At 33.1% G+C, this 15278-nt stretch overlaps 2 protein-coding genes across 2 annotated transcripts; both read left to right on the top strand.

Annotated features, from left to right (window-relative positions):
- Positions 1-3145: 3145 nt before the first annotated feature.
- Positions 3146-3937, top strand: LOC101888898 (arylalkylamine N-acetyltransferase-like 2). Its single transcript, XM_005186311.3, has one exon. It carries the CDS (start codon positions 3245-3247, stop codon positions 3893-3895), a length of 651 nt encoding a protein of 216 aa, XP_005186368.2. The 5' UTR covers positions 3146-3244; the 3' UTR covers positions 3896-3937.
- A 4552-nt stretch (positions 3938-8489) lies between these two features.
- On the top strand, positions 8490-9412 carry LOC101888717 (arylalkylamine N-acetyltransferase-like 2). Its single transcript, XM_005186310.4, has one exon. The coding sequence runs from the start codon at positions 8650-8652 to the stop codon at positions 9313-9315; it is 666 nt and encodes a 221-aa protein (XP_005186367.1). The 5' UTR covers positions 8490-8649; the 3' UTR covers positions 9316-9412.
- The last annotated feature ends 5866 nt before the right edge of the window (positions 9413-15278 follow it).

Raw genomic sequence — 15278 nt, 5'->3', positions numbered from 1 at the left:
ACTTCTCAGCGAAATGTCTACCTTAAAATTTTAGATCCGTTCGTGTAAGTCCTTTTTATCCCCTCCACCACACATAGTATGGAGGGTATATTGAGTTCGTCATACCGTTTGTATATATATTCTTGATCAGACGATTTAGCCCTGTTCGTTCCTCCGTCCGCCTGTCCGTCTATTGTGATCATGCTAGAGTTAAAACGAATTAAGATTGAAATCTAAAATTTTGCACAGATCAGTCTTTTGTCTGCAGGCATATATAGCCCCATATAACGGTTCCCCCGATATTCGGGATTTTGATGATCTTAGCCACATTTTTTCAATTAAATTATCTTTCAATTCATGCAAGTACTTTACCTTCTGAAAAAATTGTCTATATAGGTCTGCGATATTCCCTATATAACGGAAAGGAGCCCCATGCAACGGTACCCCTGGATATTCGGTATTTTGATGATTTTAGAGGCATTATACACCGGAACTCTTTAAAATTTCGTATTTGATGATCAGAATCTGTGCTACAGTGTATGGCAAAAATTAACATAGGTCCAAAAAGTTGTGTAGGTCCACGTCTGCATGCAACGGTTTTCACCTAAGCGGTATTTTTTGAAGGAATTTTTTGGAAATCTTTAAAGTTCTTTCCAAATTGTGAATTTTATTAAAAGTTCGGCACGGCAGAACTTAGCTGCTTTTTTACTTGTTAGTTCTCAAAATGCACAATTTGTTCAATTTGGCAACATTTTTCAATCACTAACTATATGTAAACTCACTATATGTAAACTTAGAAACCAGCCATATTGCTTCACCCAATATCAGATTTAGTACTATTTAGTACTTTTCGTACATTTATAGTACACATTTTCAATGCCACATCCATATCTCAAGTCCCAATACCAAGAGAGACCTCATTAACAAATTTTTTAGGATTCCTCCTTCTCTCAATTATAAATTTAGTACAATTTGGTACTTTTCGTACGCATTTCAAAACCTCCGCCAATTCCCAAACATAAATAATATCAGTAATCCAAATATCAAAATTCATATAACCATTTAGTACTTTTCGTACAATTATAGTATACATTTGCAAAACCACCTTCATATCTCAATTCCTGATACCAACATAAGCCTCAAAATCGAACTTGATGATTCCAGCCCTGCCCTATCTCATCACCCAATGCCAAATTAAGTACAATTTAGTACTTTTTGGACAAATATTGGACACATTTCCAAACCACAGCCAAATCTCAAACATAGACACAATCGGTAATCTAAATATAAAATTTCAGAATTATTTATATTCCTTTGCCCAATACCAAATATAGTACCATTCAGTACTTTTCGTACAATTATAGAACACATTTGCGAAACCACATCCATATGTCTAGGCTAGTACTTTTCGAACGTTTGTATTACGCAGTTGCACAACCACCATCAGATACCAACAGGACAAATTTTGGATTCCAGGCCCTTCCCTTGACCCAATACCAATTTTAGTACTTTTCGTACAATTGTAGTACACATTTTCTAAAATCACCTCCATATCTCAATTTCTGATAACAACAGAGAACTCCCTTCACCCAATACCAAATTTAGAAAAATTTAGTACGCATATCTAAAACATATCCCATCCCTCCATTCTAGACCCAAATAGTGATACAAAATTAGTACCGTTTACTACAGTTCGCACACTTAGTATACGTTTCTAAAATCAACACCATATTTTAAACTTAATGTCCTAACTTGATTATTTCTAAACCATTTTAAAACTTTTCGTAGCCTTATAATTCGAATTTCCAAAAATTCTTTGGTACATCTATCCTGCCTTCCATCACTGACTCTAATTGCAAATTTCAGTATTCCTGCTCATTCCGTTTGTCCAATTCAATAAATTAGTACTTTTCGTACCCTTTTAGTACAAGACTTACATGACTACACACCAAGATGGACCTTAGTATTTAATAAAAGTATTTAATTTTTAGTACTTTTCGTACCCTTTCAGTACGAGTTTTTCAAAAACTCAGCTTAATCTCACGCTTACGCACCAAGACTAACCTCTGTGAAAAATTTCAAGATTCTAGCTTTAACCGATTCGTCTGAACGTTCGTAATGACATTTCCCGCCGGGTTACTGCGTCTTGACGCGTAATCCTGTGAATAAAACCTGATCTCTCCCAACGTTACTTTTTTAGATTATGGTCTGTGAGAAAGGCTTTTCGCACAAAATATGAAGGAAAATCTAGCGAAAATGTCTAAACTACGTGGCAATCCTCTTAAATCGACACATCAGCCAATCAATATACATTTTTAAGCAATTTCGTTAGAAAATATGGTTAAAGTCATTAAAATACCGGTTATCGGAAAGATTGTGGTATTGCAGGTTTTGGAACACAACTAATTATTATAAAAATTATATTTTTTTTCACAAACCCGCTCCAAATTCAAAATATTTTGGGTCAGCAAAATACAATTCCGATCTACTGTGCGCTATTCTTTGCTCTGTGATTTATTCAATATTCCGTTTCATTGGCTGTTATTTTGTTTCGCTATGACCTGTGGCAAAAAATGTAAATCTAAAGAAGGGCTCGATCGTCTGAAAAGACGTCATCAATTTGTAGTCCAGACCACTTGCTATAAATATGCCTATGTTAGAGTTCATTAGCATAATGTTACTCTTTCTATTTTGGCTAATTTATGCAAATCGAAATAAACTATTCGCTATAATAATAAAATAGAATTCGGCACTTAATTATTTTTTTTTCTTTCTGTAATAAATATTCAATTTGTCATGAATTGCTAAATAATTGCGCTCTTGAAAATGATAGTGTTTGGATTTTTTATTACAATTTTGTTTATTTTTATATCCCACCGGGACTTACATTAAAGATCACATGTGCTATTAAAAAAGACTTCACTGTTCTGTTCGTTGTGGCACATTTTGTCTTTAAACCCAAACAGAGATAAACATTGACTTTGTCATTAAAGGCATTTAACGAGAATCCATCCTCGTCAATCGTTGATATCAACTATTACAAAAAAATATTATGCGAATAAATACAAGAGTTTATTGGACTCATAAAACAATGTGTGTCAGCACGGAAAAAGCTCTTGATAAGAATGTCCCATGTAAAGCGATCATTTTGCACTCGCTTGCAATTTACAACGATAGTTGCAGCAGCAGTGCATGCTAAACAAAACTGGCCGGTCGGATAAATTGATTTACAAATTAGTTAATATTGAATTCGAATATTAAAAAAATGGAATCGAATATTAAAATATGTTGCATAACTCAAACGGATGGCCCGAGGGTCTACGATTTCTTGAAATCATATTTTTTCCCAGACGAGCCATTGTCGACATGTCATCGACCAGACGAGAAGCGGGGATTCGGAGAAGAGGTTCTAAGTTCCTTAATTGAAAGCGGCCTTTGTTTAAAGGCAATTGTGGAGGAAACCCAAGAATTGGTTGGAGTGGTTCTAAACGATGCCGAGGATCCTCTAAAGGAGGAGGAAGAAGAGCTTTGCAATGATGAAGTCACAACACATGACACAACGGGAGATAAAATTCATAAATTCCTAACCAAAATACAACGTGAGGCTGATCTGTTCAAACGCTACAACATTCAAAAATTATTACACCTCATTATTGTAACGGTGAAAAGTGAGTGGAGAGGGAGGGGTATTGCATCTCGCCTCAGTAAAGCAGTCATGGATTTGGGCAAAGAAAAGGGATTTGAATTAATTACAGCCGAGTGCACAAGTTTCTACACAGCAAAAATGTTTCAGCATATGGGTTGGGATATAGTCCACAGTGTCAGATATAAGGATTATTTGGATGGAAATGGACAACCAGTATTTCAACCACTAGCACCACATGATGCTTGCAGAGTATATGCTACTCGGCTGTAGAATTGGAATTAAATTTGTTTAAGTGGAAATTAATAAAAAGTTTTTATAGAAATACCAGCACTGAAAATTGAAAAATATCAAATTTCTTAACATGTGCCCATAAATATATGTTGCTTTAAATACCTTAACGGAATTATGTAAAAGTGTGACAATCCATTAAAATATTGACTTGTTCGAATTTAAATATATTTCAAAAAAGTCAACAAAATATTATTAGAAACTTACCTTGTTGAGAACAAATGTTTTGTAAGGTGCACCATATCTGCCGAATTATCTGAAAGACAAAACAAAAATATTTAGAAACTACAAAATAAAATCGCAAAATTTTAAAAATAAAAATGGTTTGTTGTCGTTTATGAAAAAAATGTAGAACTTCCTTATGTTGCATGACAGTGTTTCTTTTCAAGAATATCCTTTAAGGCCTTAAAGACCATTCGTCGTGAATTTTTTAAGACAATTTTTGAAGGGCTTATATTGAACTAACAACTATCCGCTGCTTCGTCAGCGTTCAAGTCTAACAAAAAATGTGATATTCGTTCCACCAATTTATTTTAGTGCACAGGATGTACATTTTCTTCATTATTTCTTGTTCTTTTCTTTTCTTGTTCATCGAAAATGACAATCGAAAAATGATAATTTTTTGCACTAAAAAGTCTTGAAAATATTTTGTTTTGAAGGTTACAGAAGAGCATATTAGGGGAACCTTGCAAAGTGGTTCCACATCCAATTTTTAGTCAAAATTATATCACCGTTTTTAATACCCTCCACCATATATAGTATAGAGGGTATATAGGTACACGATATTGTATAGCCCCCATATAACGGCACCTCCGATATTCGGTATTTCAATGATTTCAGCCACATTTTTCAATGGAATTGTCTCAAAATCCATACAAGGTGTTCCTTCTGAGTACTTTTCAACCTGGAGGTGCATTGTCGACATAGGCCCACGATATTTGTATTTTGATTTTAACGACATTTTTACCGGAATTGTTTTAAATTTGGTATTTAAAGTTTGAAGTTCGTAATGAGTGTTACAATCTATGTCGGAATGTTATCTTTGCAGGTCACGTCTTCGTAAAGCCCATATATACCGTACCTTCTTTATTGGTTATTTTGATGATATAAGCGACGTTGTTCAATTAAATTTCGTATTTAAAGTTCAGAATCGGTACTACAGCATATGACTAAAAACTACTTATATAGGTCGATGTCTTCGTATAGACCTTATATAATTGTTTTCATTTAACGGAATTTTCTTAAATTCTTCAAGATCCTTCGAAATGGTGAAGGGTATTAAGAGTTCGGCCCTGTCGAACTTAGCTGCTTTTTTTGGCCACCACTATTCTAGCTCTATCCTAAGACCCAATCCCAAATATGTTACCATAACGTTCGTACAATTATACTACGTATATCCAAACCCACCTCCTTTCAGAATTATATCTCTATCCCAACAACCAACGGCACATTTTCAAAGAAATCTCTATATTTCAACTTCAATGACCTTAACATTAAATTTCAGGATTTCAGCTCTTAAATTTTCCTCATTAACTAATTTAGTACAGTTATAGTACGCATATCCAAAATCAGCTCCTATTCTTAACCACAGTGACGTCCATATGAAATTTGAGGATTCCAGCCCTATCTTTTCACCCAATACCAATAATAGTACCATTTAGTACTTTTCGTACAAATATAGGATTAATTTCCAGAACACATTACCGAAACCACGACTATATGTCCAGGCTACACATAGACAGCGATCCGAATACCAAATTTAGGATTTCAAGACCATCCAATGCCAAAATTTCCCTTATGTAGTACTGTTTAGTAGATTTCGTACAATTACACCCAATACCAAATTGTATCAAATTTAGTACAACTTGGTCATTTTTGTGCACAGAGACACCAGTACAAAATTTTAGCTTTAATTTTAAATTAAATTTTTAGGACCGATTAGTACTCATCGTACTCTTCTAGTAAGACTTTCCAAAAATCTCACGCCTACGCACCAAACTAACCCTCGTGCAAAATATCAAGAGTATAGCTTCCGCCGTTTGTTCTGGGCGTTGATTCTCGGCCAGTCAGTTATCTCACTACTCTTTTAAATATATACATGGTGAGATAAAAAAAAAAAAAACAAAGTCAAACGGCATAATTTTTAAATTTTTTTGTTAAATTTTATTGAGAGAAAGCAAAAAATTTCGGAAATAGCATCAAATTCTAGAATACGTTTAGATTTGTTCGAATTGGTCAGCTTTGGCACGAGTTATGGCCCTCAAACGGCCAATGAAACCGTCACACGCTGCCCGAATGTTGCTCTGCGGTATTTTGGCCCATTACCGGCGAAGCGTTTGCTTGAGGGTATCGACACTTTGGTATTTTTTAGTGCCATGCCACAAATGTATTTTCATTGGAGAAAACCAAATTCGGCAGTTCACCACTTTCGGTCAAGCGAAGCAACTCTTTAGCACTTTTGAGTCTATTTTCTTTCGGTTGCGGTGTAAATTCTTGCACTTTTTGGAATTTGAATGGCTTTACCCCGAGCTCATTTTTCAATATTTGCCGAATGGAATATTACGATGCGTTCAGCTCACGAGCCATTTTTCAGCCACTGCAGCGCGGGTTTCGATCAAGTCACTTCTTTGCTTTTCGAACCATTTCTGCTGATGTTACTGTTTTCTTCCGTTTCCGGACCGATTCCCAGCAATTTCAATAGTCCAAATAAATGATGGGCCAAGAAAATGATTTGGCCAAGAAATGTTCATCTCAATCGTACAATAAATGTGACCCGTACTTTGTTTACAAAAATACATGGACATGCATATATCGACTAAGAATATGAAGATCATCAAAAGGAACTATGGGTCTATTTCGCTTCCTTCTACATGTTACAAATGCACAAAGACATAATACCCTGTATCAAAGTGTGGCGTGGGGTGTAAAAAGTAATGATGACGGATCTCTTTGGAATGTTACTTAGACAAGGAGATATTAAGAATATTTTTAAGGACCATTGTTGCAATAATGGTTTTTTAGGACCAGGAATATAGGAACAATGGCTATTGGAACCATTGATAAAAGGGGCTTTAAAAGAATATCGACCTTATAAGAATAAACATAACCTGTATTTCAGTAATTGTTATACCCTCCACCCTACTATGGAGGGTATATTAACTTTGTCATTCCGTTTGTAACTCCTCGAGATACTCAGGTCAGAGCCAACAAAGTATATATATTCTTGATCAGCGTAAAATTCTAAGTCGATTTAGCGATGTCCGTCTGTCTGTCTGTACCCTATCTTAAGAACGAATTGAGATAGAAGGCTAAAATTCTGCACACATGTTTATTTTCCCAGTAGACAGGTTGAGTTCGTAAATGGGCCATGTAGTTCCACGTTTTCATATAGCCCCCATGTAACGGTACCTCCGATATTCGGTATTTTGATGATTTTACCGACTTTATTCACCGAAGTAGTTTCAAATTACGTATTTAGAGTTCGTAATGGGAACTACAGTCTGTGACCCAAAATTGTCTATGCAGGTCCAGGTCTTCGTATAGGCCCCATATATCAGTACCTCCCAATATTCGGTATTTTGACGATTTTAGGTATAATACTCACCGAAATTGTTTGAGATGTCGTATTTGAAGTTCGTAATGGATGCTACAGCCTGTGCCAGAAAATTGTCTATACAGGTCCAGATCTTCGTATAGCTCCGATATAACCTAACTCCCTATATACGGCATTTTGATACTTTTAGCTACATTATTCACCGTCTATTTCAAGTTTCCAATTTGAATATGGTAATGGCTTATGACAAACAAAGCCTATGTAGGTCCACGCCGTGTAGACCCCAATATAATGGCTATATTCGGTATTTTTAAGATAGTTTTTAACGGAATTATTTTTTTGAAAATTTCCAAATTCGTTCCAAATGGTGGAGGGTATTCTTACTTACTTACTTCTTTTTTACTTGTTTTGGAATCACTTTCATAAAGCCTTAATAGTTACATATTTTATGATTATTATTAAATTAGTGGTTATTATAGCGCGTGGATTTCTTTACTTTTCATTATTCCACGCCAACTGCAGAAATTTTGCTATAAAGTTTTTTAAGTACGTTTGTACTTTGCATTTTATTTTGGTTGATATTAGAGAGGGCATGTATGATTAGAGGGCTTAATGATTAAGCAAATTCACTTATGCGAGTAGAAAAAATAATAATTAAATATGCTCCGTGTCTACAACTATTCTTATCAAAATATCAGTCCAAAAGTTAATGGAATTCTTAGAAAATTGGTAGACATCCCAAAGTTTGGTATCAGCAACTAGCGAAATAATCAACCAACTGTGGGTGTTAAGATGGCAGATAAACCGATTTCTATGTACAGTCTACCTAGATAATATATGATTTTGGAAGACTACACTACAACATATTCTAGTGTTCCATGGTGATTTTATTCAATTTTCCAAAATGTCGAGCCCCAACATTTCGGTTATTGTGTGACGATACAAATAAATATCAGTCGTTCGTTCTAAGTTTTTTAGTCATTTTGTTGCCGAAGCGATAACAGTTCTAAATCTTTCTATTTTAATGGTCATATAAACTACATTGTCGAAGCGTTTTTTCAGTGCAGTTCGTTCCGGCCTTTAATCGATACGCGGTGGCATTGTTCCGCATTCTAGTTCTATCGAATAGTCTCTGCTTATCAGTTATTCAATAGCTAAAATAAATTGAAAAAATAAAATAACAATGGCAACTCAATATCCCCATGTCGAAGATGGCATTGAAATCCGTGTGGCCACGGAGGAAGATCGCGAAGGAGTTTGGAATCTGCTGTGCAAATATTTCTTCCGCGACGAACCTCTGACCAATGGAAGTGAACCCAAAGAAGAAACGAATTTTGGCAAGGAATTTCTGTTGTCCAACATTGCACACGGCACCTGCTTCTTGGCAGTCGTTAAAGATACCAATGAATTGGTGGGTGTGACCGTGGCCGGTCCCAAGGGTCCTGAGGAGCCGGAACATTTGGCGAAAGCAGCTGCCGAAGAGGGCAACACAAAATGGGGTAGAATTTTGAAATTTTTGGAAAAAGTTGAAAGAGATGCCGATGTCTATAAACGCTACAATGTGACAAAGGTTTTGCACGTCATTGCCACTTGCGTTGAGGAGAAAATGCGTGGCAAAAATATTGGTGCTCGCCTCTATAATGCTGTGAATGATATTGGCAAGCAAATGGGCTTTGAGTTGCAGACTGCCGATTGTACAAGTTTCTATTCGGCCCGCATTAAGGATCGTCTGGGATGGGAGTGCGTTAATGTGGCCTATTACAAGGATTATTTTGATGCCGATGGCAAACAGGTCTTCCGTCCCGACCCACCACATGAATGCTGCAAAACTTTTGCTATTCGTTTGTAAGAATTTCGAGAGAGTGTGTAATGTGTAATTCTGTTTTTATTAAAATAATATTTTAGAGGCTTAGTTAATTTAATGAGAAGTGTTTTTTATTGTAATTTTGTAAATAAGAATTTATTGAAATAAATGTAGAAAAATAATTGAAACCGTATTGATAAAATGGTGGTGAATTTGTGTTTTCTTTAAGATTCTCATGCAGTTTTAAATAAACCAACCTTATAAAAAAGGTCTGGTGAACATTGATTATTAACGATGTGAAATAAATAGGCACAATGATGTATTTCTTATTCAGACAACCAAGATGAAACTAGCTCTAAATTCCGATTGTCTGCTTCTCGAAGATGTGAATCAAGATTATAAAGGCGACGGAGTAGATCGATAAACTGTTGCCAATAAAAACGACTGCTTGAAAAATTTGATTTGGACCCTCAAAAAAAAAAAAAAAATTAATAATAATAATAATAACAATAATAATAATAATAATAATAATAATAATAATAATAATAATAATAATAATAATAATAATAATAATAATAATAATAATAATAATAATAATAATAATAATAATAATAATATAATAATAATAATAATAATAATAATAATAATAATAATAATAATAATAATATAATAATAATAATAATAATAATAATAATAATAATAATAATAATAATACTAATAATAATACTAATAATAATAATAATAATAATAATAATAATAATAATAATAATAATAATAATAATAATAATAATAATAATAATAATAATAATAATAATAATAATAATAATAATAATAATAATAATAATAATAATAATAATAATAATAATAATAATAATAATAATAATAATAATAATAATAATAATAATAATAATAATAATAATAATAATAATAATAATTAATAAATAATAATAATAATAATAATAATAATAATAATAATAATAATAATAATAATAATAATAATAATAATAATAATAATAATAATAATAATAATAATAATAATAATAATAATAATAATAATAATAATAATAATAATAATAATAATAATAATAATAATATAATAATAATAATATAATAATAATAATAATAATAATAATAATAATAATAATAATAATAATAATAATAATAATAATAATAAAATAATAATAATAATAATAATAATAATAATAATAATAATAATATAATAATAATAATAATAATAATAATAATAATAATAATAATAATAATAATAATAATAATAATAATAATAATAATAATAATAATAATAATAATAATAATAATAATAATATAATAATAATAATAATAATAATAATAATAATAATAATAATAATAATAATAATAATAATAATAATAATAATAATAATAATAATAAACCCAGAGAAAATTAAAACGTTGAAAATTTTTGCAAAATTAATAGACCTAAACTTATAGTCTCCACTTGCAATGCCTAAATTTCGAATGTAATCTTAACAAGTAAAAAAGAATCAAAGTTCGGCCGGGCCGAACTTTTAATACCCTTCACCTCTTGAAAGGGACTTGAAAAACTTTAAAAACATTTCGTCAAAATATGATAATGAAAACCGTTATGTGGGGGCTATACGAAGACAAGGACCTGCATGCGACATGTTTTGTACCCTTTAGGACCTTCAAATACGAAATTTAAAACAATTCCGTTGAATGATGTTGCTAAATACCGAATTTCGGAAGGTACCGTGTTATTAAAGGATAGCGTAATTACAACAGAGAAATGGGCATGGCTAAATCGATTTAAAATTTTACGCTGATCAAGAATGTACATACTTTGTTGGTTCTGACATAAGTATATCGAGAAGTTAGAAACGGAATGACAAAGTAAATTTAAGATCCATAGTATGGTGAAGGCTATCAAAAAATGTGACATATTTTCGCGTTTCTTGACAATATTTATAAAAATATTTCGGATTTTATAATATTTTTGGCTTTTCAAACCTTTGACACTTTGTGGGGGAGGTACCAGAAGAAATGGCCCGATCCCTCCCATCTTTGTAATAGATCTTGTATTGATGGAAATATTGAGATGTACCAAGTCTAAATGGAACAGGACGTTAATTTCCCGTTGTATGTGCTTCAAGGATTTTCAAAAATTTGACCCTTGTGGGGGAGGTGCCAGATGGAGTGGACCGATATATTCCATCTTCACATCAGACCTTGGGACACAATCGGACTTTTATGTCACATTTTATAAGAGTTATAATTATTCAAACTTTTTGACCCATTGCGGGTTTAGATATTTAATGGAGTGGACCGGTATTGGTATTTTTTGTCCCTAACGTAGCACTGATGCAAATATTAGGATGTGGAAAGTTGGAGCAAAATCGGATTATCCCTTTTCTTTCTTCTTTTTTTTTTTTTTTTTTTTTTTTGAAAACGTCAACTTTTTATGTAGACTGTACCAGAAGAATCCACGTTTAGTAATGATATTATGATGTACCAAATTTTGGGCCAAATCGGATACTCCCTTCGAGTGTTATCGTACGCACCAGCCAGACAGGCGGACGGACGGACATCGCTAGATCGACTCCAAATGTCCTGAAACGGATTTGGTCGCAAGAGACCTAGGGTCTAAAACCGTTATTTCGATGAGACACGTTTTGGCAGTATCAAATGATATGTACCCTCTCTAGCCAAATGGCTGAAAGTATTATAATAGGCCCATTCAAGCAACCTTCTGTCACAAAGGATAGAACCCATTACAAATTCTACTGAATTTTTAAAAATTTGGAAAATGTCTGAAAAATTTGGCTAAAATCATCAGACTTCAAATATCGTGAGGAACAGTTATATTGGAGCTATAGGAAGATGTGAACCTATACAGACGACAATCTGCTTCAAAAGGACTTTTGAACAATTCCGGCTTAAATCATCATTATGTCGAATACATAAATAGATAATGTTCTGCTGCATTACGTAAAACTCGTCATATACTCTAAGTTCCGAATTCTAAACAATTCCTTTGGAATCTTACAAATACCGAATATCGAGATGAACAGTCGTACGGGCGCTATACGAAAATGTAGAACGACGTGACCCATTTATAAACTTAGCACACCTACTGAAAAAATACACATGTGCACAAAATTGTAGCCTTTTATCACAATTCGTTCGAAAGATAGCGTGATTACTACAGACAGACATCGCTAAATTTTAAAAATACTTTGTAGGGTCTAGCACGAGTATTTCGAGGATGGTGGGGGGTATAAAAATTATTTTTTTTTCGCTTTTATGTGTGGTGACATGTGTTTTCGTGGACTGGGCGATATCATATACAACGTCCTAAAGAGGGGCAAAACAGCAAAATTTTATTGCATATGCTTTGTTGTTACAGATTGGCTACAAAGCTCTTGAACGTATTTGTTTTTGTTTCGTTACCAAATAAAATAACGGCATTACAAAAACTAAAAGAGGATACGACAAGAGTAAAGCGAAATGTTACTCTCAATCAAAAAAAAAGAGGAGTATCTGAGTGACAAAAAGAGTATTCTCTATTCCTTTATTTTACTCGCAAGAGCACTCTTCAAATCGAATATAGAGTAAACTTTGGGAAACTTAAAGTGAAATTTGATATAGTTTGTCTTTGACGTCATCCTGTTAAAATGAATTTTGGTAGGAGAACTTTTCCTATATTCATATAGAGTACGACTTTAAACCTAAGACGTATTTTTTATGTTTATTACTTACTAGCATTTATACAAGGCTTAAAACTTTCTGGGACCTATAGTACAATGTTATGAAAAATAATTGTGTGGAGTTTTTTCGACTTGATGTGATTCCGTTTAAATGGAGTTTTTAACACTTTCGGAAAAGGGGACTAAAAATATTCTTCTGGTGGCTAGTAGATGGGTAAGAATTGTTGACCAAAATAATCCTATTATGGTTATCAGTAATGCTGCTTAAGACACTATGAATTTAAAACTCAAGAATTCCAAGGAATCTTTATCCGAAAATATCACAAAACGTGGAAGAGTGGGAAATTGCTCCCTCCATTTAGTTTAAATTGAGATTTAAACTTTCGTACGCGGATGCACATGCCTTCCTTTTTAGCTCTACTTTCATAATCTACTGAGGCTTCCCGGCAATTTTGACAAAAAATAACTCTATTTCACAGCTCTCTCCATAGTTTGTCCATTGATTGCCATAAATTGTCTAGGTATTGTCGAAAGATCTTTGATAAATTATAAATATACCATTCATGGTCTCAAAATATTGATATAAAGTAGCTCTTATTAATGCATGCAATCTATCTAAAACATATTCCAAATCATTGGAAACACAACTTGAACTTTATAGCAACTTCCTTATTTACTGACAATTTTATAATTTCAAATTTGTCATATCTGCTATCAATTGAATTTATAAACCAACGGTAATCTGCAGACAGATATTGAAATGAAATTTATACTGCTAGGACTTTTCCATTAAAAATCCCATAAACTATAAATATATTTTTCGAAATGATTCCAAATTTTCGATTTCACGTTTTAACACTTCAAAATTTTCCTATTTGAAGTGGTAAAGTGTGGTGTGGTCTGATATTCATATTTGCTCAACAAAATTACACTGATAAGTAAATTTTCAAGTGATTGATAGCCAATAAAATGGCAAACAATTAAATGGTTAAGAAACTCATTGCCTTTTGTGGACACAATTCACAGGCGAACAGAATTTGTGGAAGCTATATAGCAGAATTGGTTATCGGAAAGTAAAATATTTACTCGTTTTCGAAAAGGGGCAGACACTAAAGAAGAACGCGTGTTTATTTATTGATAATATTAACCTGACCACTGTGGAAATAGTCTGCACACATGTTTGTTATGTTAGACTTGTCAGTGTGTATGAATTGTTTGCTTTTTACTTTTTAAATATTGATAATAAAGATTTCCCAGCATAACATTTTAGAGAAAGTGTACAATAAAGAAGTAAAAAAGCAGTAAGTTCGGCCGGGCCGAATTTTAAACACCCTCCAACATTTGGAACAATTTTGAAAATTTTCAAAAAAAAATAAATAAAATAATTAAATAAATAAATAAAATCCGTTAAAACCCTGTTAAAATCTTCAAAATAACGAATATAGCCGTTATATTGGGGTCTATACGAAGGCGTGGTCCTGCATAGGCAGCATTTGTCATAAGGCATTACGATAATCAAATACGAAACTTGAAAAGAAATTCCGGTGAATAATGCAGCTAAAATCGTCAAAATACGGAATATAGGGAGGGAGGTTTATCAGAGCTATAAGAAGGCCTGGACCTGCATAGACAATTTTCTGTCACATACTGTAGTTCCTATTAGGAACTTCAAATACGAAATTTCAAACAATTTCGGTGAATATTGTACCTAAAATCATCCAAATACCGAATATTGGAAGGTACTAATATATACACTGAGGGAAAAATCCCGTTGCGAAATCAAGCACGTATGTTGTCATTTTCGCAACGACCCGTTGTTATATTTTTCAACAACGGCTGTTGGTGAATTGTGCACGAACGTGCTCAAATTGACACCGAGACGTGGTCAACTTTCGGTACCAACAACAGCCGTGCTTAATTTGTCCATTTGTAATATTGGTAATTGCAGCCGATTACACACGAGTAAAAAATGACAACGGTGGTGCATGATTCACACACGGTCGTTGTCAATATGACACCGGTCGTGTATGAATTATGCACCACCACCTGCATAATGATGCACCACCGTTGTTACTTTGTACACCGACGTGCATGAATCGTACACGATCGTTGCCATTTTAGCAACTACCGTGTATGAATCATGCACCACCGTTGTCATTTTTTTTACTCGTGTGCAATCGGCTGCATATTTACCATTTTTTCCGTGTTATTGAAAGAGAAAGGACGCATTGTGCAAAAAATTTATTGAAAATGAATAATAATTCGCAAGATCCTCAAAATATCATTGGTGAGTTGTTAGAAATCGAT

Source organism: Musca domestica, unplaced genomic scaffold (assembly GCF_030504385.1).
Source record: "Musca domestica strain aabys unplaced genomic scaffold, Musca_domestica.polishedcontigs.V.1.1 15, whole genome shotgun sequence".
NCBI classification, from domain to species: Eukaryota; Metazoa; Arthropoda; class Insecta; order Diptera; family Muscidae; genus Musca; species Musca domestica.
This window is presented reverse-complemented; position numbering and strand designations above follow the sequence as displayed.

Bases quoted from the DNA above. Each gene is read 5' to 3' on its own strand.
- LOC101888717 (XM_005186310.4), top strand. From the start codon at position 8,650: ATGGCAACTCAATATCCCCATGTCGAAGATGGCATTGAAATCCGTGTG.
- LOC101888898 (XM_005186311.3), top strand. From the start codon at position 3,245: ATGGAATCGAATATTAAAATATGTTGCATAACTCAAACGGATGGCCCG.